Source organism: Lynx rufus, unplaced genomic scaffold, assembly GCF_022079265.1.
Source record: "Lynx rufus isolate CCGP_SWC_20201006 ecotype Redwood Valley unplaced genomic scaffold, mLynRuf1.p SCAF_7, whole genome shotgun sequence".
Lineage (NCBI taxonomy): Eukaryota > Metazoa > Chordata > Mammalia > Carnivora > Felidae > Lynx > Lynx rufus.
In genome coordinates, this window is record NW_025814889.1 from 67,007,897 (window position 1) to 67,032,466 (window position 24,570).

General features: G+C 37.0%; 1 protein-coding gene across 1 annotated transcript in view; it reads right to left on the minus strand.

Annotated features, from left to right (window-relative positions):
* The window catches only part of KIF21A (kinesin family member 21A), an 81,046-nt gene extending 67,135 nt beyond the window's left edge, over positions 1 to 13,911 (minus strand). Inside the window, exons 1-5 of the mRNA XM_047066342.1 lie at positions 13,865 to 13,911; positions 3,388 to 3,610; positions 3,071 to 3,253; positions 1,523 to 1,672; positions 698 to 832 (exon numbers count right to left, since the gene is read on the minus strand). Coding sequence (XP_046922298.1) covers positions 698 to 832; positions 1,523 to 1,672; positions 3,071 to 3,253; positions 3,388 to 3,610; positions 13,865 to 13,911 — 738 coding nt within the window. The remainder of the gene's footprint in view (positions 1 to 697; positions 833 to 1,522; positions 1,673 to 3,070; positions 3,254 to 3,387; positions 3,611 to 13,864) is intronic.
* Positions 13,912 to 24,570: the final 10,659 nt, after the last annotated feature.

Here is a 24,570-nt window from a genome sequence, read left to right on the forward strand (position 1 = left end):
ATCTCTAATACATATAATATTCAAAAATAGGCAAAGAGCCAAATAAATGTAAGTGCAAAAAAAAATCTACTGGCAATTAGAAGCCTAGACAAAGGTAGAAAGGAGCTTGACAATCAGAAACCAGCTGATACGAACTGAGGCTTTATGTTGATGAAGAGAAACCTGTAATACACAGTCCTCAAAAGGAAAGGGTCTCAGATGACTACATCCATCACCATAAAGCCACAGCTTGCTTTACGGTTTCTGCAGACACATACCAATTTTTTATTTCAAAATCTTACACAGTTGGCCAGCTTCAGTTTGAATAGGATCAAAGACATCTTATTAGGAAAAGGAACTATTAGGGGCGCCTGGGTGGCTCAGTAGGTTGAGCGTCCGACTTCAGCTCAGGTCATGATCTCGCGGTTTGTGAGTTCGAGCCCCACATCGGGCTTTGTGCTGACCACCCGGAGCCTGGAGACTGCTTCGGATTCTGTGTCTCCCTCTCTCTCTGCCCCTCCCCCACTCATGCTCTGTCTCTCTGTCTCAGAAAAAAATAAACATTAAAAAAAAATTTTTTTTAATTTAAAAAAATTAAAAAAAGGAAAAGGAACAATTAGCCAAACTAAATTTGGTTCAAGTGTACTCTCCTGGGATTTATGTGGATGTTTAGGAAAACGAAGCCTGCAAGCTTAAGAAATTAGAACTAAAAACTCACAGCATCTATCTGGGGACACATTCTGGTTTGACACAAGTGAATGGTAAATATGGCATGTGATCGTGAGCTCTGAACATTCATCTGGGTACTAGCAGTGGTCCGGGATAGAGCACCCAGTTTCAAACACTGCATCATCTGGAAAAGGGAAAGACAGATTTTATTTGAACAATCTTTAAACATGATACCATATGATCAGAAATCGGAGCTACTGTCCCAAACCTACCATATGATTTTCATATTATTTCAGTTACAGGCACTTTTTGAGCTGAACTTTATAATATAATAGTGTATTATTTTTTTAATAGGAGAAAACACTGAGATTCCATTGTTTGTCATTTGCTGACATTTGCAGCTTCTATTCCAAAACTGTTACAGAAGAACACTTTGGAACAAACTGAGCAACAACTTGAATTATTTAGGCCCTTCTATATCCTCTCCTGAAATATTTTTTCTGTAATTTTTCTTAATAGTTTCCCTTTAGGAACCATGATATAGTCCTACATATGTAGCAGCAAAAGGTACAAAAAAATTGGGGTCTCATTGTCCACCTTCAATGATCTAACTCTCTTTCTCTGTGAAAGAAAACTTTCTCTTAGATTCTTTTGATGCTATGATAAATGTACTGACTTTACCATAACCGTGACATTTTATATAATAAAATCCTGATATAAATTGGATATAAATATTGGAAAAGAAGACAAGACTTTAACTCCATATTACATATAAGGATACAAATTTCATATCCTGATCTTAAGCAAACTAGCAATAAAGTTGATATCAAATAAAATTAAATATGCTCTATTTTAACTTTAACATAAATGTCACCTCTGATTCTGTATTCACAGTACGTGTTGTGACTCCCACAGTATAAATTCCTCCAGTTGAATCTTCATGAATTCTTATATTTGATTTTTTATTTTTTGCATCAATATCACGAGTGGTATCAAATAAGTCAAGAACCTCTTCATTATATAGCTACAAAAAATATTATAAGCTTAATTTCAGCAGAAATTGCCTCATGGTTATTAACATACAGTGCATATCTTTCAAACATATCTTAGAATGTCTTCATAATAACACCTCTTCAAAATAACACATAAAAATAATACAAATAAATAAATAAAATAAATATAATACACACAAAAAATTGTGTTATTATTACAAATACAAATAAGTGCCAGATTTCTTTATAAGAGTAAGAAAAGTAAATGACTTAATCATGACTAATGAGTTGAAGACTAGCTAAAATGATCTATTAATCATTTGCAAGAGATAAACAAATATTTATAAATACAAGTAAACTTAGAAATACCAAATGCAGAAAAATCCTAAGCTTAGGGAAATTTTTAAGAATTTTTACTACTTCAGTTAAAAATATTTCCTGTTGTCCTACCACATTTCTTACTGTATCTAAAAATTAACACTTAGTATTTTTCCAAGGTCAGCAATATTAGTGTTTCTGTATTAATAGTGGCTAAGAAGATTGAAACACAACCTTAGAAGAGGATTCATACACCTATTTTTCTAATGATATGCTTAAAGTCACAATGCCTAACAACATTTTGGAGGGTGAAAGGGAAGACACAAGAACGCTATGTCTTTTTGTTTTCCATTTATTACCTTTCTTTTCGCAGAAATATATAATGTAAATAATTACATTATTCTTAGTTTTTACTAAATTGGGATGTCCATTAAAACCAGCAGTAAGATAACTGATGTTAAATTTGAATTACATTTTCTATTTTGTGCTATATAATGCTGAACAATTTAATTAATGATCAAAATGATTAGCTCAGGTAATCTAGACTAGAACTAGACTAGAACCCTCTTTGGACCGAGCACCTAGAATTATAATGTTGCCATCCACCTATCTGCAATAGTGCTCAAATCCTAGATGTCCTCTTACTGTCATGTCCCTCCCACCACAGTAGACTGCCCTAAATTAATCGAAACCTGCCCCAATCTGTGGACATCCTAGCAGGAATACCAGCTTTTGCAGCCCAGCTAGTGCTACAGCCTGAATTCACTATTCCACACACCTTCCCTCCTTTTTAGTCACTGAGTTCCCAGAGCTTTGTGAGCCTACCTACAGTATAACAGTAATTATAAGATAGAGTCTGAAATAAACAATATTAATTGTTTTATTGTATGAACACTGGTCAAGTGTTTATAATTTTTAATACTAACATGAATACTTATTACTTATTATCTATTGTTACTACTACCTATTACTACTACCTATTAGTTTACTCAGATGTCATCTATCAAGCACTAAGTGTCAAATACTATACTACAAACTGGGAGTATAAAATCATAAGGGCTATGGTCTTAAGGATAAGATGTAAAAGGAAACTAATGACACACTTAGATTACCTCTAAGAATTGGGCATTCACTTTAAAATCTGGAGGAGGAAGCCCGTTTTTAATTGCAGTGTGTTTTTTTTCTTCAATACTCTTGAAAAGGTGTTTAACAGCACGAGAAATAATACCCTGTTCTTCCTCGATGATGTTAACATCAAATCCTGTTCCCATTGTGTATGTTTTTCCAGCTCCAGTCTGAATAAAAGAACAGAACAAAGAAAAATGCATACTTAGTGTAATAATATAACTTAAAGAAACAAAACTAAAAACACAACTGAACTGACACTTCTGCGAAGTTATAGCTTCTATGAAAATAATTTGGTACTTACCTGTCCGTAGGCAAAAACTGTAGCATTGTATCCTTCAAAACAACCTTCAATTAGTTTTTCTATACATTTAGTATAGATCTGCTCTTGCTGAGAGTCAATGTCAAACACATAATCAAAAGTAAAAGCTTTATCTTTCCCTAGGAAGACCTGAGGTTCTCCTGGTGTGACAGATGTACAAATATGGCATCCTTCAATCTTCTCTTTGGCAAGTTGTGGTCTTATTCTGTAAGAAATAATCAGGAAAAAAATTAATTAAAATGAATTGGAAAAAAAAACTGGAAAAAAGAGGACTTAAAAATTTTTAGCCAAATATTTTATTTCATTTCATTTCATTTCATTTCATTTCATTTCATTTCATTTCATTTCATTTCATTTCATTTCATTTTTTGAGAAAGAGAGAGAGACAGAACACAAGTGAGGGAGTGCAGACAAGGAGACACAGGATCTGAAGCGGGACATGATCTGTCTGTGCTAACAGCTCAGAGACTGACGCAGAGTTCAAACTCTCGAACTGGGAGATAATGACCTGAGCCAAAATTGGACGCTTAACCTGCTGAGCCACCCAGGCGCCCCCAGCCAAATATTTTTAAAACACTAATGTAATCTACTACTGTTCCTTCAGTTGAAAAGTTTAAATAAATTAAATTATACTGAGTCTATTTCAGAATGAGTTACTTGACAATCCCCAAAAATCATGAACAAGAATAAAATTAATCTTAAAATTAAATACTTTTGTGGGTGAACACTTTTCCATAACTCTGTAATAGGTAAAGACTCAGTTAAATAAATTCTGCCTCCAAAATGCTGTGCCTTGTTGTTTTTGATTTAAATTTCTTCTCTTTATTTCCAGGGAAGACAATACCCAAAAGTGAAAAATTAAAAATATAATCTTTATCTTGATGCTCTTCACTTGTCTTTTTTGCAAATTCCTCACCAATGGTTTCCAAACTTATTTAACCACTTCCTTCTGTCAGCTTAACATCCTGAAGCACACTCCCACAATATATATGTATATATATTCATAATAAATGATATGCATGTACTGTATTGATATATCATGTATTATGATATACACAAAAGCAGAATTTTGTAAAGAAAGAAATTAAAAAGGAATACAAAGAGAAGTTCCACTATCTTCTCTCCAAAACCCAGTGAATCATCAAGCACATCTCCTAGGGTATCCTCCCACTATTGGGAAAACCACAGCATTATACCCACCCGACACCCACCCCCATCTGCTCCAGATTCTAGGACCCTCCTCTTCTGCTTCTCTTTCTGATTTCAAGGCCTATTTTCAAAGAAGAAAAGTAAAGATGGTGATATGTTGCTAACAGAACAAACCAAAATATGGCCCTATTATATTTAATCTATAAAAGGGACTATCTTGGACATATACATCACTGACTTACTGTACCTAGGTTTTTTAAAAGGTTCCTATTTGCCATGATGAAAGAGAAGCAGTTTAAGGAGAAAGTAAAGACAACCAGCAATGGAAAACATAAAATGATAAAGACAGACCAAAGAAAGGATTTTAAAGGAATCTGGTTCCACATTCTTATTTTTTGAGATCTGAGTTTGTTTTTGTTTTTTTTTTTAAATGGGGTCAATAGAAGTGGAATGGGCTCATCAATTTATTAGATAGAAATAAAACAAAACATAAGTCCAGATTGCCTAAATTTTAACCCTTTCAGGTTCATCAGGATAGAAGGTCAATGGAATGATAGGGAAGATAATAATGAGAAGGGACTGAATTTCTGCAACCTTGGTTATCTAAAATAGAATTCCATACTACAAAAAAAAAAAATGTGCTAACAATACATTTATGTATTTTTTTTCTTTCCTCTGTGATAATGCTATTCTTCTTTCATCAAGTCTTCAATTTCACTTATTTGTTTTAATGGAACACAATAATCAACATGGAGCTGGCTAGATACTGTAGAAAGAACAAGAGAGTAGCCATTAGAAGATCTGGATTTAACTACTTCTGTCACTCCACAGCTATCATGCAGTCTTTCTCTCAGAGCTTCAATTTCCTCACCTGGGATAGAAACTATAATTTCCAAGGTTTCTTTTAGATCTAACACTATTTGACTGCAGGATACTGTATTATTAAAAAGGGGGAAAGGAAAATAATATTTATGTACTGCTATAAAAATAAAATGATATAACAAATTAAAAAGGGGTTTCTTACATGAAGCTACAACCAAAAACAGCTAATGTAGTAAGTAGTAGCTTTGGCTTCCTGGTTCCATGTTTTCTTGATGAGTGGTCTCTTCTTTCCAAACTCTTTTTTTCCTATCTTACTTCATCCAATCATGGTATGAAAACTGAAACAAAATCCCCAACCTCCTTGGGAGAATCACCATCCTGACTGCTGCCAAGCTAAAAACAGGAGAGTCAACCTCAATTACTCTCCCTTTCCTATTCCATCTACTTAATTGATCTCCAAGAACTATTAATTATCTCTGAAATAGTTAAGAGCCCACCAATTTCTTTCCTTCCCCATCAACACCACCATTATCTCTTACTTGGATTATTGCAAGTCTCCTCACTAGCCTGCCTATGTCAATTCTTTCCCCCACCAATCTGTTCTACATGTTTCAATATCAGTGATATTTGTAAAATATGAAGTTGACCTTGCTTAAAATCATTCAGTGCATCCCTAAATCCCTCTGCGGTCTCTCCTCTTGCCATGCTTCATCTCTGAAATAAAGGATTTGGTTGTCGATAGTGGTGGCAGTGATGGCTTATTTTTGACCAGTTTTACTAACAAGCTATGCTCTCTCTACCTTCAAATATACTGCTCTCTTCTCCTGGACACTTCCCCAGCCTCTCAATTCCTAACTCCTTTTCCAGCCTGAACATCACATGTTTTCAGTCTCTATTTAAATTTCACATCTTTGGAAAGCTCTTGCTCCTTGCATTCCAACATAAAGTCATACATGAACACAGGCTTTCTCTCTAGACCTCATGCCCCCAGGACTCTGCTCTCTCCCTTCTTTATAGCAGTTCTGTGAAGCTTAACAAATCCCATGTAATAAAACAGATAAAAATAAACACAAACTGTCTAAATGAAAATGAGCACTGGGCTACTATCTGAAATCAGTGCCTCATTAATTTTAAGTAAATTATTATAACCATAGGCTAACTTATTTGGCTATTAAGATACTTTTAATTTCATTTTAACATAACAAAGGAATGTAATGCTATTTGAATTGCAGATATGACAGCCAATTTTAGAATGTCAATACCATTCAGAACTTAATCTCCTAAACTCTATTCATCTGATTCTTATCCTTGCTAATGGCAAGGAGGATTGTGTTTGAAGCATGAATGATGTGCAGTTCCACCCATTTGCATGGGAGGGGAGAGTGGTTTTAAAAACCACCAAGTTGGGTGGAATTCTTTTCAGCTGGATCCAGGCAAATGGCAGTTTCCTGGCAAGTCTGAGAAACTCCCACCTAGAAGGGGATAGTCTCCTACACATGTAGACAATTGGAGGTTGACTATACTTCAAAGGTTAGAAATATATTCACCCTTTCAATTCCCCTTCAGATATTAGTATTTTAAACTCTACAACTCCCTAAATTTATACTCAAGTCAAGAATTCTCCCATGAAGTTCTAACCCATGCCAATTCACCTACTTTAATAATGTGAAGAGTTTGAAATTTACCCAGCTACAAACTTCAATCTCAAAACTATAATTTGAAATTATATATAAACAAAATATATCAACCCTTCTGGGAAATAACAGACTAAAAACAGAATCTGACATTTATTAAATATTTTGAAATACCTCCTTTCTTAGTATTTTTATATAAAAATAAGAACATTAAACACATTCATCTAATCCCAACACTAAGACATAATCAGTGTTAACATTTTGGTTAACATTAACACTAAGAAATAGTAACAAGGCCTTGCAGGTTTTTCAAAATGTGTATTATATAAGTAGATAACATTTGAAACTGCTTCTTAAAGAAAAACAATTATGCATAAAACCTATGTCATAAATAATTAGAGTAAGATATTCTCATAGTATATAGCAAGATTATATTATAAAGACCAACAATCATGTGGGTTCTACCTATAATATTAATTTGCTAATAGAGATGATCTATCTCTATTTAGGTTTTTTTAAAAAATGATGCATTGGAAATGAATGTAGGCAGAGTAAGGCAATTATGGAAAATAGTTACAGTTTTGCTAGAGAATGTGCTTTTTTTCTTAGCATGAGGTACAGACCCTTTATCCTTTGTGGACCAATGACCAATGGGTGGGTCTGAAAGGGAAAACCCATGAAGAGCCATACAGAAAACAGAAAAGTAATTTATTGTACCTAGTTGTAAAAATTCAAGGCTTGAAACAGAATATGATACAAATGTTCATTATTTAGTTTTAAGATAAAAGTACATGAACAAATATCTCCATTTTCCCACATCTAAATTTTTCCCTTGACATACAGTTGCCTTTTAGCTTCTGCTCTCACACTCTCCTGAAACTGCTCGGAAAGAGGTACTTTTCATTTCTAAATAAAGTGGACCCTTTTTAGTCTTCATCCTACCTCACCTCTCTTCAACATTTGACCCTATTTACAACTTGCAGGGGAGGAAAAAAATTTTTCCCTCTATCCTCTTAGGTTCTACTGGCTGCAGTCCTGTAAATTAGACTGAGAAAAGACTACTCCCCTTGGTAGTCACCAAAGGGAAAACAAACAAGTTTATTTACATATCTATTATGCATACACATGGAAATACTCAGTGATGAATAATTCAAAGAGTGGTTAGAACTTGGACTTATATAGCATATTAACAGAGGAAAAAGGACTGAGTTTCTAGGACAGCAAACAGTGGGAGAGTATGAAGAAACTAATGGAAGATAAGGGCTAACTAGCTAAGTTTGTTATGTAGGCTCCTGTGCTACCATTTCTAGTGACTAACTTTGGTCCTTCCTGTTCCAGAGGGGTGGGGGAAAACCTTTACAAATTTATTTCCTGCTTTTAGACAAATAGGAGGAGGGCAGAGATCTTTCCTTCTGTCTGCTTTTTTTTTTTTTTTAATTGCCTTCCACTCAAAATAATCCTTATGTCAAAGTGGCATACTTTGGGGTGGCATATTCTGTTACTCTTCATATATCATATTTCTCAAATCTTTATCTGCAGTTGGCTTCTATAACATCTCTTCCTTTTGTTACTCATTCTGATTACTGGACCAATCTTTTTCTTTTGCACCTCATATGCCAACTTCCTTTAAAATATCAGTGTTTCCTCCCCATAATGTCTTAGTTATTTAGCATGGTATCTAATATTTTCCTAATCTATATTCTACCTGTCATTCCATTTTCAATTCTAGTTACATCCAGCTACATCCAACCACTGATCATTTCTTGATCAACTTATATACTTTCATTCACCATTTCAAAGTATGTGGTTTTTGTTTTGCTTGGAATGCCAAACCTCCATCTCTCTGCACAGAAACCATTTTTCAAGACCTAGCTCAAACATCTGTACCTTTATAAAGCTTTCCCCTGACCACCCCAAGCTTGAATTAATCTATGCAATTTGTGCATGACTTTAGAATAGTAGCTATCAAATTGAATTCTTATCGCTCTACTAGTAAATGAATTGAGGACAGATAATAGGTCTTCTTCTATTATAAAAACAAAGTAATGTAACAAACATTTATTAATGAATCCTATAAACTGGTCTAGTTAAGGGGGGAACATTTCACTACCAGGCATGTGACTATCACAATAACATTGCTACGTCACTTTATTCTGTCACTAGAAACTTGATCTCGAACAGTTATTCAACCATTCTATGTCTGAATCTTCTAATCTATAAGATGGGGAACCTAGATTTAATATCCGTAAGGTCCTTTCTAACTTCAAATTCTATTTTAATTATTCCTTTAAGAAAGTAAAATCCTAGGGCACCTGGGTGGCTCAGTCAGTTCAGCGTCTGACTCTTGATTTCAGCTCAGGTCATGATCTCATGGTTTGTGAGTTCAAGACCTGTGTCTGACTCCATGCTGATAGTGTGGAGCCTGCTTGGGATTCTCTCTCTCTGCTTCTCTCTCTCTCTCTCTCTCTCTCCTTCTCAAAAATAAATAAACTTTAAAAGAAAGCAAAATCCTGACTTAAAAGAAGTATCAATAAACAACCTTTTCTTCCCCTATATCCACCATTAGTTACACCACTTGTTCCTTATTTCTTTATGGTTTCTATCATTCCCTTCAACTTTTATAGCAAATATACATGTGCCATAGGAACAAGGAACTTCATTCATAAAAACAAAAACACAGCTCCTTGCAGTGGCAGTAGCTAGTAAAGATTAGGGGAGATTCTGAAACTAGGACCAGTAAGTTTTCCTTAAATTGGGCTGTTTTCTGTTCCTACCTTCATAGAAACAATAACTGGTTTCAGTAACTGAGTATATCAAATAAGCCAAGAGGACTAGTTTCAAGATGTTCTTGATAGGACCAAAAAAGAAGAAGATAAATATATGGGGGTGGGAGTGAGGGGCCTATAGTTGCTACCTGTTCAGCTAGAATTTTAGTCATCAAATTCAAAAAGATGGAGTTTAAAGTTTAATTCTGCCACATACTGTTGGAGGAGGCAATCCACCATGAGACCAGAGCATCCTTGCACATTCTTGCTGGGTATGCCAAGAATACAAGAGCCTGACTGCTCTCTTTAAGAATCATTTCTTGGGGTGCCTGGGTGGCTCAGTCAGTTAAGCATCCGACTTCAGCTCAGGTCATGATTTCTCAGTCCGTGAGGTCGAGCCCCGCATCGGGCTCTGGGCTGATGGCCCAGAGCCTGGAGCCTGCTTCCGATTCTGTGTCTCCCTCTCTCTCTGCCCCTCCCCCATTCATGCTCTGTCTCTCTCTGTCTCAAAAATAAATAAACGTTAAAAAAAAATTAAAAAAAAAAAAAGAATCATTTCTCAAAGTTGCATTTTACTGCAAGCAACCTTTAGGGATAATATCTTCCACCGGACAAAGAGGTAGTTTGCTCCTGCTTACTATCAAATCAATGAAGCCCTATGGCTTGCAAGACATCCATGTAACAGGCCTACCTGCATTGCCTCCATGAACTGAGGAAGCGGGAGAATTGAGAAGCAGTTCAAATCATCATGAAGCTTACAGTGCTCTGTCCTAACTCAGGAATGTGTGGCTTCTGCCACTATACATGACACAGTAACAGACTAGTTTGTTAACTTATAAATAGGGTAGAATCTCAGACTTTCACAGGTCTTACGTACTAACTAGGACCTTTGGCAAGTCACTCACTTAGCCTCAGTTTCCTTACCTAAAAAATGGTACCATTATGACTGTAATATCCACCTCAAAGAATGTTGAACAAATGAGATAATATGTGGCAAAGTCTATGTACAGATAAAGTGTTGTTCTTATTGTTGCTACAGCACCACTTGAAAATTCTCCAGGTCAGTCCCTTTGTAAGGCACCTTTATCATTTTAAATCCATTTGAGCCTTCCAACGTGGTATGCATGATTTTCTCTTAGGCTTCCCAAACTATTGCCATATTTTTCAAAACGCCCTGTGGATGCCTTGAGTCTTTAGAACAATTAAATGTAAAACTATTAGGTAAGGAATAGAGGTATAATGCATCAGTGAACACGACCTGGATATATATGTGTACATATACATACAAATATACAAATATCTATTGCTATTCAAAGACAATCAAGCTAAATAATGTTATACCTCCATTTGCAATGAAAAGTCATAACCCTAAAGTTAACATTTTCATAGCAATAAATAACCAAGCCTCATTATCCTGCTATTCATATTAACATGTCATACAGAAGTCAAAATGGGAATTTTTATCCTTTCAATATTACCATCATTTTTACTATCTCCATATAGCCAATAAAGAAACTTCAATCCGAATGGAAGAGAACCAAGTTCCTGAGTAACAGGCTTTTTTAAAAAGGGGAAATAAATTGGGGCGTCTAGGTGGCTTGGTCAGTTAAGCGTTTGACTTTGGCTCAGGTCATGATCTCATGGCTGTGCTGACATAGCTCAGAGCCTGGAGCCTACTTCAGATTCTGTGTCTCCCTCTCTTTCTGCCTCTTCCCCACTCATATTCTCTCTCTCTCTCTCTCTCTCTCTCTCTCTCTCTCTCTCTCTCTCTCTCTCTCAAAAATAAATAAACATTAAAAAAATTTAAAGCCTGATCTTAATATTTTTTAAAAAGGGGAAATAAATTATTATAATACATTTTCGTCTTGTTCTGAATTAAATTTGATTAAATGCTAGTGACTACAATGTTGACAAACAACTAATCAATGATTTATAGTTACTGAAGGGTGCTGATTTACATAAATAAATGTATGCCATTATAATTTATACTCCCTAGGACTTGTGCCATCACCATTTTTTTTTTTTTCTAACATCACTCATTAACCTAAGTCCAAACATGCTGGCAATCAAACCTATATTTTTTTAAATTTATTTTTAAGTTTGTTTATTTTGAGAGAGAGAGTGCAAAAGTGTGAGTGGGGTAGGAGCAGGGAGAGAGGAAGAAAGAGTGATGCTCCACACCATCAGCACAGAGTGCAGGGCTCGAATTCATGAAACGTGAGATCATGACCTGAGCCGAAACCAAGTGTCAGACACTTAACTGACTGAGCCACCCATATACCCCAAACCTCTATTTTTAAACACAAGTAGTTTTGCAGTACCTTCCAGACTTTCTCTTATCCCTTACCTCTTCTATCCCTCTGTCTCTGTTTTATTAAAGGCATCACAACAAATAAGCCTTTCTTTTCCTAACTGGTCAAGGTATTTTTATTTTTCCCTATAAACAGAAGGGAAATAACACACAAATGTCTTCCTTTCTGCATTTGGCCATTGTTAACCTCTTATTCTGTCAGAATACACTGATGTCCTTAATCTGCAGTTTCAAAAATGTGACAAATTTTTCCATTACCTAAATGTCTTTGTAAACTATCTCTTCTTTTTTTCGCTTGAGTTATTCTGATCTCATCCCCAGTTGATAGTGGTAGTTCTCCAGTTTACTCAATAATCTGACCTGATTCCCACTTTGTGTAGCTCTTTTACTCACAGCTATCTGTAAGTAGCACACTTGGCACCTTGTTAACACCTTTGTTCTTCTTACATGACACCAATAAATCTGTCTACTGTTCAGATCCTTTGCCTTTTTCTCATTTGTCAGAGTTTTGGATGATCATTATATTGGATGCTACTTACCAGTGTCCAATTTGATATTTTACTGTTAACTATAACTTACTAATTTCCTCCCTTCCATTTCTTAAATATCAGGACAGCTATCCTATTGCCACCACAGCAGAGCCACTGGAGTTTCTGGTCCCTTTTTTGATCTTCTCCTAGTTCCATTCCAGTTAGTATGCGCACATTAACAAAGAGTCTACTCTAACCCTCTACCTTTTGTTCTAGAAGAGAGTTTCTGACAAATCATAGGAACTTGTAGACCATCTGTGGCCTTGCTGAATTGTTTTCTTAAGAGATCAGGCAATGGCATAAATAATAAGTAACATAGGTCCACAAAAAGAAGTTCCCCTTCCTGAAATGGATCTTAAATTACAGTGATAATTGGTGGGAAGAAAGGTATTTCTCCAAGACATTCAAGAAAGAAACACACCTCGGTAATTCCATTAAAGAGATTAATTCTGTAAAATGCTTAAGAACAATAAAGCACAGCAGTATGTACCTGGACCAGGAAGTATACTCTTATGTGAATGGAAGAAATGGAGAGAAGTTCATTTCTTTTTAATCCATTAATGATGAATCACTTTTAAAAATTACTCAGAAATCCTATCCTAATCTGTATAATTAGTTATGTATCCTATGGCCTCATCTCTGTGTGGTCCACCTGACTCGTTTATTCTCACTCAGAAACACCAAAAGATATGCATTAATGTTTGGAGCTGCAATTCCTAGACTAACCTACTCAGTCTCTGGCTTGCAATGCCACTTAGAAAAACAAAGATTTATTTCCCTCAAGTACAGTTCCCCACTGGCTACTTAGAGAAAGAAAGTGGGGGGGGGGGGGGGTGCGGGGAAGAATGACGGAACACTGACTTCTCTTCCACTCCCATGTCTCATACCTTTTCATCCCTATGATTCAACTAAGGATACAGCACACTGAACAATATTTTCTCATAAGTGAGGAAACTAGTACTTCATAAGGGGAAGCCTCAAATGCTACTTTCTCTGCTAAGTACCAGTCAGATGTTCAGAGAACTACAGTAAAATAGTGCACATAGGCTGACAAAATAAAGAAGAAAGTAGCCAAATTCTGGATTTAGAGAAAAGTCTAATCCTCTACATCACTGTAATTAATACTTTTAGAAAATCTGGGCTTTCTTCTTTAGCCTCTATCCCCAAAATTGAAGACCTTCTACTCCAACAAACTGAGGGAGTAAGGAAAAGGGACACTTTAAGTGATGACATGACCCACCGACCTACTGTTCAAAGTGCTCATCAAATTTCTGTTGTTGCTGGTGGCTGTCCATGGTAGCATGTCTATAACCCAAGAATATCAGAAAACTTCTTTGAGTCAACAAATCCCCAATAAATGTCAAACAGTGTGTAAAGCAAGGACTTTAAAAACAAGATCAAAAACCTGAGAAAGGTAGCTATCAGAGAGGGGAAAAAAAAAAAAGAGCTGGAAGAAAATTAAGTATGTGCTCAATGGAATATTGTATACAAAGGAGAAATAGAATAAAGATTAGTCAGAAGAGAATACGATAGTTACAGGAAAAGCTTCAGCAGAAATTATATTTGACCTAGATTTTAAGAGGAGATTAGAATTTTCCAGGCTGAGAAGAAAGAAAAGTCAGTTCAGGCAAAGCAAAGACAAAGATACAGGAAGTGCATTTGTTCCCAGTCATACATAGATCTTTGCAGAGAAGCACCAGGATGATAAAAGTGGCTAGAATTTAGGAATGTTTTATAAATGTTATGACACCACCTAAGTAAGCATCCAAACTAAAACATTATCTTCTAAAAGGAACACCCTCTGCAAGATGAAAGATGCCACCAAAAGGCACACAAAAGCCACAATGGATCTCTGCTAAATGTCTTTTAGTCTTCTTCTCCAGATCAATTCTTCATCCATCTTCACCATACTCTGTGCCCTAGGAGACTAAACTTCATGAGCTACAACAACAGACTCTCTTCTCTTAGTCTTCCAGTGCAATTTAGCAGTGGGAGGTGCCAATAGGACATTGTACAGCATGAATGAGGTCAAGGTATTCATTCACCTGGTTCCTTCCTACCAGATCCTGTTGGTGGGCCATGTTCCTTTACCAAAGTCCACAACTCCTATCAGGACATCTACAACAGTAGGTGTTGCTCACAACAGAGTACTGCCTTATCCTTTAGAGTTTCCTTAGTGCAACCCATCCTCTACCACACTTCCCCCAATCATTTTGTCTGAATGTGTCATCTGTCTCCCACCAAGATCCTGACCAAATCAGTTAGTACATGAAAATAGACTATTTACTTTTAATATTTTTAAATTAATAAGTTAATATGTTAATTAAACTTCCAAGAGATTGTAACACAATGCCAGCCTAGCACCAAACTTTGGAAGCAATGATGAGCAGTGATATTTATACTTTATTTGGTAGTAGACCCTCTCACCCTATGCTTCTCAAATCATATACACACATAATAATGCCATTACTTCTACCACCTACTCTCCTCCAAAACATAATCTTAGTCTTAAAGCCAAATATGCAAAAAATATATAATGAAGTCACTTCTACTAGAAGTACTCCAGGAATTCCTCACCACTAGGCTCCCCACCCATAGTAGCCCCTAAGGTTCCTTCATGAAATCAGGGCTCCTCTGAAAATAGGCCTATGAAAACCAAGCCCTCATTATCATCAGAAGTAAGCAGCTTCAAGGTGTCCATTGTTTGTTATAACTACTCAGAGAAGCAAATGTCTTTAAAATTATGCATTTGGAGTTTGACTCTAATGTATTAAGTTTGGCTTTATCATCCAACTTTGTAATAAATTGCCTTTCTTGATTTTCAGTCCCTCTGCCTGAAGGACTTCAAGTTGATGTGTGGACATAGGGTGGAGAACCTTTGTCATTCATCACTTTCTTTAAAACATGGCAGATTCAGGGGTGCCTGGGTGGCTCAGTCAGTTGGGCATCCAACCCTTGATTTCAGCTCAGGTCATGAACTCACAGTTCGTGAGACTGAGCCCCATGTTGGACTCTAAGCTGACAGCGTGGAGCCTGCTTGGGATTTTCTTTCTTCCTCTCTCTCTGCCCCTCCCCTGCTCATGCTCTCTGTCTCTCTAAACAAACAAACAAACAAACAAACATGAAAAAAGAAAAAGAGAAAAAAAAAAACACATGGCAGATTCAGGGGCACCTAGGTGGCTCAGTCGGTTGAGCATCCAACTTCAGCATAGGTCACGAAATCACGATTCATGGGTTGAGCCCCACATTGGGCTCTCTAGTGTCAGCACAGAGCCTGCTTGGGATCCTCTACATCCCCCTCTCTCTGTCCCTCCCCCATGTGCATGTGAGCACTCTCTCTCCCTCAAAAATGAATAAACATTTTTTTAAAAACATGGCAGATTTGGCTCCTTATTTATTTATAAGATTTTATTTTATAAAGAAAAAGATAATTTGGAGTTCAAAAAGTAAATTCAAAAACCAATGCTGTAGAGAAAATTCCTACATATAGTGAGAGATGAACTAGATAATCCTAAAGCTCCCTTGTGCATCAGCTCTAAAATTCTAAAAACTTCATATTGTGATGATTCCAAGAACAATTACAGGTAATATGATTGCCAATAAAATAAAAACATGAATCGTGTTCAAGAGGGCAAGTCTACCAATGTCTCTTAACTTCCAATCACCTTGTATTTAATAAAAAAGACTTTATTCCAATGGGGCATTTTTAACAGATTCAGCAGCCTTAGATTTTTTTTTTTTTTTTTTTTTTTTTAGAGAAAGATCTTGAGTTGGGGAGGGACAGAGAGACAGATGGGGATAGAAGATCTGAAGCAGGCTCCACACTTATAGCAGCTGACAGCAGTAAGCCCAATGTGGGACTTGAACTCACAAACCATGAGATCATGACCTGCACCGAAGGTGATCGCTCAACCAATTGAGACACACAGGCACCCCAGCAGCCTTAGATTTTTTAAATTATTTTCAGGGGTGCCTGGGTGGCTCAGTCAGTTAAGTGTCCGACTTCGGCTCAGGTCATGATCTCACAATTTGAGAGTTCGAGCCCCGCGTTGGGCTCTTTGCTGATGGCTCGGAGCCTGGATCCTGCTTCGGATCTGTGTCTCCTTCTCTCTCTGCCCCTCCCCAACTTGTGTTCTGTCTCTCAAAAATAAATAAATGTAAAAAAAAATTGTTTTTAATTATTGTCATACTGTATCTATGCAGTGAATGGTATCCTCCCAAAATTCTAATGTCCAAGTCCTAGTCCCTAGTGGGATGGTATTGGGAAGTGGGGCCTTTGAGAGGTAATTAGATTTAAATGAGGCCATGAGGGTGGAGCTCCCACAATGAAATTAGTGTCCTTAATAACAAGAGGAAGAGAAACCAAAGCTCTCTTTCTCTCTCCTTACCATTTGAAGACACAGTAAGAAGATGGCTGTCTGCAAGCCAGGAAGTGGGCCTTCCACTAGCACCTTGATCTTGGACTTTCCAGCCTTCAGAATTGTGAGAAATAAACATCTGTTGTTTAACCCACTCAGCCTACAGTACCTAGTTATAGAAGCCTACACTGACTAAGAGATTGGATTCACTCTATGAAACAACTCTAATATCTTAAACTATTATGCGTGCTAAGTGTTATGAGGCAGGACTGACCATGAAAGAGTCTCACTGGGACTCAGAATATAAAGAGACTTTTTTTTTAAAGTTATTTTAGCAGTCCTCAAAAATGAACAGTTAACAAACCCCCCCCCACACACACACACCCCCATACATTAACATGTGGAATAAAATTACCTATCAGTGAAATTATCTTTCTAATAGTTAAATTCTATACATTTGCTTCATTTTTTACAGATTGTTTTTAGAAATCCAGCTATCATAGAACTTTATATTTTTTCATGAAGTATCAGCAATGAAACATGCAAACAGCATTCCCTATTCAATTCTCACCAGTTTAATTTGTCTATTACCTTTATTTTGTATTTGGAAAAAAATTGAGAGGGCATAGAACAAGATCAGAGGGAAGTGAAAAGGTCCCTGGCTAGTGGGCAAGAGAGGTATATAGGAAAGCTGGCTTTCTCTCAGATATTCTAGCTCATGAATGTAAGAGAGAAACAGTAGAGACTAAAGTATCTTTGATAAATGCACAGAATGCACTTAATCCTCTTCTTTGAATTGAAGGTCAGAGAAATAACTAAATCTCATCCATTAGCATGGATACTAAAAGAGCTGGGAACTACATTCGTGCATTCTGAGGAAACAATTGAATAAAAATGTCATTAGAGATTTCTGAACCACAATGAGCTCTCTAAACCATCAGCTATCCCCCTCTCTGCAAAGTTCTAATATCTGTAAGTAGATTAGAAAGGTTCCCATTTTATCAACAAAATGATGTCCTAAATAACAGATATTTGAAACTATAAGAATTAAAAGTTTTCAGAAAACAGAACACTTCCTAGAGTTGATTCAAGTCAACAAATAATTTATTGTGTGAATTATTTTCCACACCTCTGTATGTAAGTGGTAGGCACTGCAGGAGAAATAAAGATGAATAACTTTGGTTTCTGACACCTGGGAATTTATCACCTAATGCAAGAAATGAGGCAAATACTAAAATTAAAGACCATAAAAGAGGCTTACAGCCCAACTTCTCAGACTTTTATACATGAGTTAAATGGGGAACTTCTAAAAATACAGATTCTGATGATGAGGGTATGGGTGAGAGATGAGATTGTATTTCCAATAACCTACGGGTAATGCTGATATAGGACTCTTGAGTTTCAAAGCCTAACAATAAAATAGGTGGAAGACATTACCCCAAATTAGAAAAGGGAAGGAAGGAGAGTCATGACAGGGGGGAGAAGATATTTAAAAGGTCTCTTAAGTAGGTAGGATTTTGAGGAAAAAGAAATAAAAGGTAAAAGGAATCAACCAAAGGAACATGTGCTTTTCTACTAATAGAGTGTTTCTCACTTAAAGTAAATCCTAATAGGGGCACCTGGGGGAGCCCGGTCGGTTAAGCGACTGACTCTTGGTTTTGGCCCAGGTCATGATCTCAGGGTTCATGAGTTCGAGTCCCACATTGGGCTCAGCACTGATGGTGTAGAGCCTGGTTGATATTTTCTCTCCCTTTCTCTCTTTGCCCCTCTCCACTTGTGTTCTCTCTCTCTCTCTCAAAATAAATAAATAAACTTTAAAAAAATAAAATAAAATAAATTGTAATAATGATTATAAGATCTATCATTTCTAAAGAGCCTTCTCATGTTACCTGTAGAGATGTAACAGAATTCTTTTAAAGTGTGATTCCTAATAACTTAGGTTTCTAGACATTACACAGTCAAGCAGCTTCACACTACAGTAGTAGAATCAGTGGTTCATGGGATGATGTCAGACAGCTCTCACCTCAACAGATATTAAAGCTTATAAATTTTATTCTGGATTGCATTTCCCACGCCACGATCCTTGGACAAGGTTGCCCCAAACACTAATAGCCACACCCATCAGGACAGGAGGTAGGATGTGGAGGAAAAAAATCCACAAGCAACACAGAACTCTGAACATCTATATTTCATTTTCTATTGCTGTGTAAAAAATTACTATAAATTTAGGGACCAAGATGATACACACTTACTATCTCTCAGTTTCTGTCAGTCAGAAGTCCAGACTGGGGCCTCTGTTCAGTCTCACCAAGCTGAAATCAAGCCATCATCTGGGCAATGTTCTTAGCTAGAATTCAGGGTCATTCAATTTGTTGGCGGAATTCAGTTGCTTGCAGCTGAGGTTCTTGTTTTCTTGTTAACAGATAACTAGCTCTCAGCTCCTAAATTCCACGCTTAGGTCCTAGCAGGGTGGTCTTCTCACAACATGACAACTTGTTGCTTCAAAACCACCACGAGAATTTCTTGCTCCAGTCTGCTAAAACCAAGTTTCATATAGCATAATGCAGTCATAGGAGTGACATCCCATTGCCCTTGCCAAATTCTACTGCCTAAAACAAGTGACAAGCACTTCCTGAACTAAGGCAGAAGGATTACAGAAAGACATGAACATCAGCAGTTGAGGATCACTGGGTGTCACATTAGAGTCTCTCTGCCATGGTTAAGAAAGTTCTTTCTCAGAAAATGTGACATTTGATTAGAGACTTGAAGAATGAGGAATCAGCTATGTGAAAACAGAGGGCTGAGGAGACAACCACTGGGAATAGGAAGAAGAGGACACAAGAAAGGAGCAGCCATGAAAATGACTGCTTCCAGTAGCCCTATTTTTTCATTTCATCAATGGTTGCCAATGAATATAAATAAAGTATTTAGTGTGCGTTTTATAAATCCAACTACCCAAGGGGTTCCTGGGTGGCTTAGTTGTTTAAGCATCCAACTCTTGATTTTGGCTCAGATCATGATCTCATGCTTTGTGAGATCAAGCTCCACATTGGGCTCAGGGCACAGCCTGCTTGGGATTCTCTCTCTTCCTCTCTCTTTGCCCCTTCTCCACTCACACATTCTCTCATGCTCTCTCTCCCTCAGAATAAGTAAACACTTAAAAAATAAATAAATATCAGTACCCAATTTCCCAACTATTTCATACACACCCGGGAGGTAAGCGTCAACATAAAAGACACCGGAAAAATACTGTACATCTTCCTGGACTGTCAACTTTATCTTTGGTAAACTTAATAAGTAATTTACACATTTTTATATTAAAAACAAGCATATTTATAGAACGGGCAATGAAATGGAGTAAAATACAAAATTTTTACCGATTTTGTAGATAAAACTTGAGGCTTCCATCAAAGAAATTTCCCACTTGAAAGTATATGACACATTTTCTCTCTCTGCAGTTAGGGGACTGGTGGAAATGCTGGACACTCAATGCTATTTTAGGTCTACTCTGTACTTCATACCTCATTAAGTATTAATGAGGGAAAAAATTCCCAGGTGAAGAAATAAATTGTTAAGCACATAGTCTCAAATGTGATACACATGAGCATATCCACTGTAGCCTCTGGAAGTCAAACTACAGACTAAATTGTTATAAAGGAGGTTAAATTTATATACCATACAGTCAGACACTGATGACTAGGGTATTGTACTTTATATTACACTATCCAACTATTAATTTTTGATAGAGTGATAAAAGTTTTTGGTTTTCGTTTGTTTGGTTTGAGTTTTGGTCTTCTTGTTTTTTTTAAGATCCAAATGTACAGTCTATATTTTGTGGCATAAATTGTTAACAGCAATCCAAAACCTATTTTCCCCTTTTTCCTTATTAGTGAAACATTTTACTCTTAATAAAATTTTTATCTGGATATTCTGCATATTTTAAGCATCCTTGCAGCTAGATGTGGCTGTAACTTATGGTTAACGTGAAGAATAGAGTCTTAAATGGAAGAGATGGGACTTCCCTTCTTTTCCTTCCCTTCTCGATGGCTGGAATACAGAAGTGATCCGAGTGGTGCACTGTGTTGGATCATGTAGACAAGGGCAACACGCAAAGGATGGTGGAGCAAGAAAATAGAAGAATCCTGGATTCCCAACACAATAGAACTTAGCTTTGGGCTACTTCTGCCCAGGCTATAAACTGGGAGAGAAATCACCCCTATTTTGATTAGCCCCTTATAATTTAGGGTCTTTGTTGGAGCACCTGAACCTATGTCCTAACTAATGTAGAATTTGATGCCCACTCCAGCAGAAGCGGGGGGGTGTGGCACTGACTTAGAGGCTGAACAGCAGATGGTGAGCAAACAGCAAAAAGCAGCTAACTCTTGCCATGACACAGCAAAACATTTAGTCGAACTGCCATCTTCAATGTTAGTACCTTAAAAGTACTAACCAAGTCTCTAGGTTGAATGAAGTGATTGGGAATGTTAGCAAGTACTGGCTATTTCTCGCTGCTTTCAACAAAATCCTTCAAGAGATATAAGCTCAAGCCTAAATAACACAGTATGAAGTAGATGTGGAAGGGAATTCGGGTCTCCAGAAAAAAGTTCACACCACCTATAGCTTGAAATCTCAACTGACTGAGGGTCTGGTAAAATGGGGCTTCCTGGGGTTTAAACGCCAAATTCTTTTATATTCCAAAGAAACACAGGTAAACATGAGTTTTAGAATATACAGCCTAAGCTGATATAAACCTGAGACTCAAGAATTTACAGCCAGACAATGAGAGCCAGTATGCCAATCAAGAAGATATTAAGGATACTACCTTCTCACTAAGCCTCAAGGTAACTGTCCTTGATTTAGAAACTGGAGGATTTACAGAGCACAAAGGCCAACAATTAAATTTCAGTACAATGGGGCACCTGTGTGGCTCAGTCGGTTAAGCATCTATCTGACTCTTGATTTGGGCTCAGATCACGATCTCATGGTCATGAGATCAAGCACCTCATGGGGCTCCTCACTGGGGGTGGAGCCTGCTTAAGATTCTCTCCCAGAGCTATTGGGTGGCTTAGTCAGGTAAATGTCTCAGTCTTGATCTGGGCTCAGGTCATGATCTCAGAAATCGTGAGGTCGAGCCCCACGTCAGGCTCTGTGCTCTCTCAAAATCAATAAACTAAAAAAAAAAAAAGATTCTTGGGGCTCCTGGGTGGCTCAGTCGGTTGAGTGTCTGACTTCAGCTCAGGTCATGATCTCACACTCCGTGAGTTCAAGCCCCATGTCGGGCTCTGTGCTGACAGCTCAGAGCCTGGAGCCTGCTTCAGATTCTGTGTCTCCCTCTCCCTCTGTCCCTCCCCTGCTCATGCTCTGTCTCTCTCTGTCTCAAAAATAGATAAAAACATTAAAAAAAAAAAAAGATTCTCTCTCTCCCTCTGCTCCTCCCCCACTCATGCATGCGTGCTCCCTCACTCTCTCTCAAATAAATAAATACACAAAAATAAAATAAAATCCAGCATTCTTAGCTAGGAAAAAACTAACAAACCAATGCACACAACTATGTCTTGATTAATGTTTGACTATGGTTACTCTCACTTGGAACTAATCACCGCAAATAGGGATAAAATCCAATACGTTTTTGAAGGTATGTATTACACACACATAACACCTGGACTGTAAAAGCCTATAATTACTCAATCCAATGACAACCCCTTGGGCTCTTTTTCCTGCACCAGCAGGAAGCCAGCTTAGAAAGCTATCCATCCCTAAGAAAAGGATATACTTTTCAATGCCCACTTTAGATCTGGCCATGGGCAATAACAGACAATAAACAATCTCCCAAAGGACAAAGCCAGAAATCTTGGAGAATAAGTGATTTCCTCCCCAAGGGCAGGGGATAAGCTTGCCAGGAGGGCTAACAAAGAACTTCTTCAACTACCAGGATAAAAATCTTCATGATTCCTACACACAGGATTTGACTGTTGCAGAGTGACTATTGGGTTTCCAATCTTCCCCTTTTCCAAATGGAGTGTCTTATCCTGCTTTTCCTCTACCAGTATCTTTTGGATGTATTACCCTGCCTTGACTTTACCATTGTATATTGGATGTGCATTTGGGCAGTGAGCAGATGGCAGATAAACTAGCTTTCAGATCAGATACACCAATGACAAGAAATAGTATCAGAACTTGAGAGAAAGGACTGACTGCACATCATCCAGGTATGACAGTTGGAAAGGAAATGGACATTTTTCATGGTTGGCAGAGAGAGTGCATGTGGCAGAAACTGTTAGCTATCTCCCCAAATCCATGTTTTCTTTTTTCCATAGCACTAGGAATTTTAGCCAGGTATATGGCATCCTACATTTCCTAGTCTCCTTTGCTACTGCATATGACTATGTACATATGTACATATGACTATGACAGAATTCTGACAAAAAGAAAAAACAAACAAACAAACAAACAAAAAAGTGATATGTGCTACCTCCAGGTCAGTACCTTAAAATAAAGGAGCATGTCCTCCCTCTTCTGCTATTTGCTGAGATATAAACATGGTGGTTTCCATCCATAAGCATGAGATCAATATCCTCGAGACAACAAAGTGAAAAGATAGAAGCAGCCTGGGTCCCCAACACTGTGCAGATTCCTTCCTCACCCTGAACTAGCATATCGTAAAACAGCTGATGTTTGGGATCTCTGTTCTAGCAGTCAAGCCTATATGCTAACTTACACATGCTTATAAAACTATGACAAAGAACTTTTCAGTTTAATGCCTAGATATGTGTAGAGACACAGAGAATAGCTGTAAAACCCTACTCCACCTAAACCGCTAATTTAGATTGTGACTCACTATGGTAATTCTGTGTTTTGCAAAACCATTTGCTACAAGATAATAATAGTAGTTAAAATACAATGCTAAATTACCACTTATTTTTTTTAAAATTAGGAAAACTCTAAACATACTGAAACCTCACTGAAATGAAATGCATTCTCTAATGGAAATTTGTAAACACAGTAAGAATGCTTTGAATTATAAAATTTGGGAATTCTTAAACTAATTTGTTAAGATGGCATTTCTCAATATATAAATTTTGTATTAATACATATGTGTTTGAGTCGGTTTGAATTGAGACTTTTCATTTATTTGTTCCATTTTTAACAAAATAACTGTAAATGAAAAAATCTATCATACAGATTAATATTTAGTTACTTAATATTTATCCAATAAACACTTATATGCATATTGCTGTCTCCTGAATGTCCAAGAAGAAAAACAGTTTAAAAGTATAGGTGTTTAATGTTTCATAGTTCACATAATACTTTTCATGTATGTGGCTTCCCAGCAGCTGCCAAGAGGGCTAAAGAACAGAAATCCGTAGGACAGGGGGCAAATGTTGACCAATGACAGACAAGAGACAGGAAGAAGAAATAGATACATTATTCTCCTTTCTTCTCTGCAACAGACTATTCTGAAATGAGTGTTTCCATATGGCTTATCCAGAGACAAACCCGGTGACATGTCCATATTTACAAATGAATAATGTGCACTATGTATTTGCTGTCCTGTTTTGGCTGCCTTGCTTCATTTTTCCCCCTCACTTTTGCTAC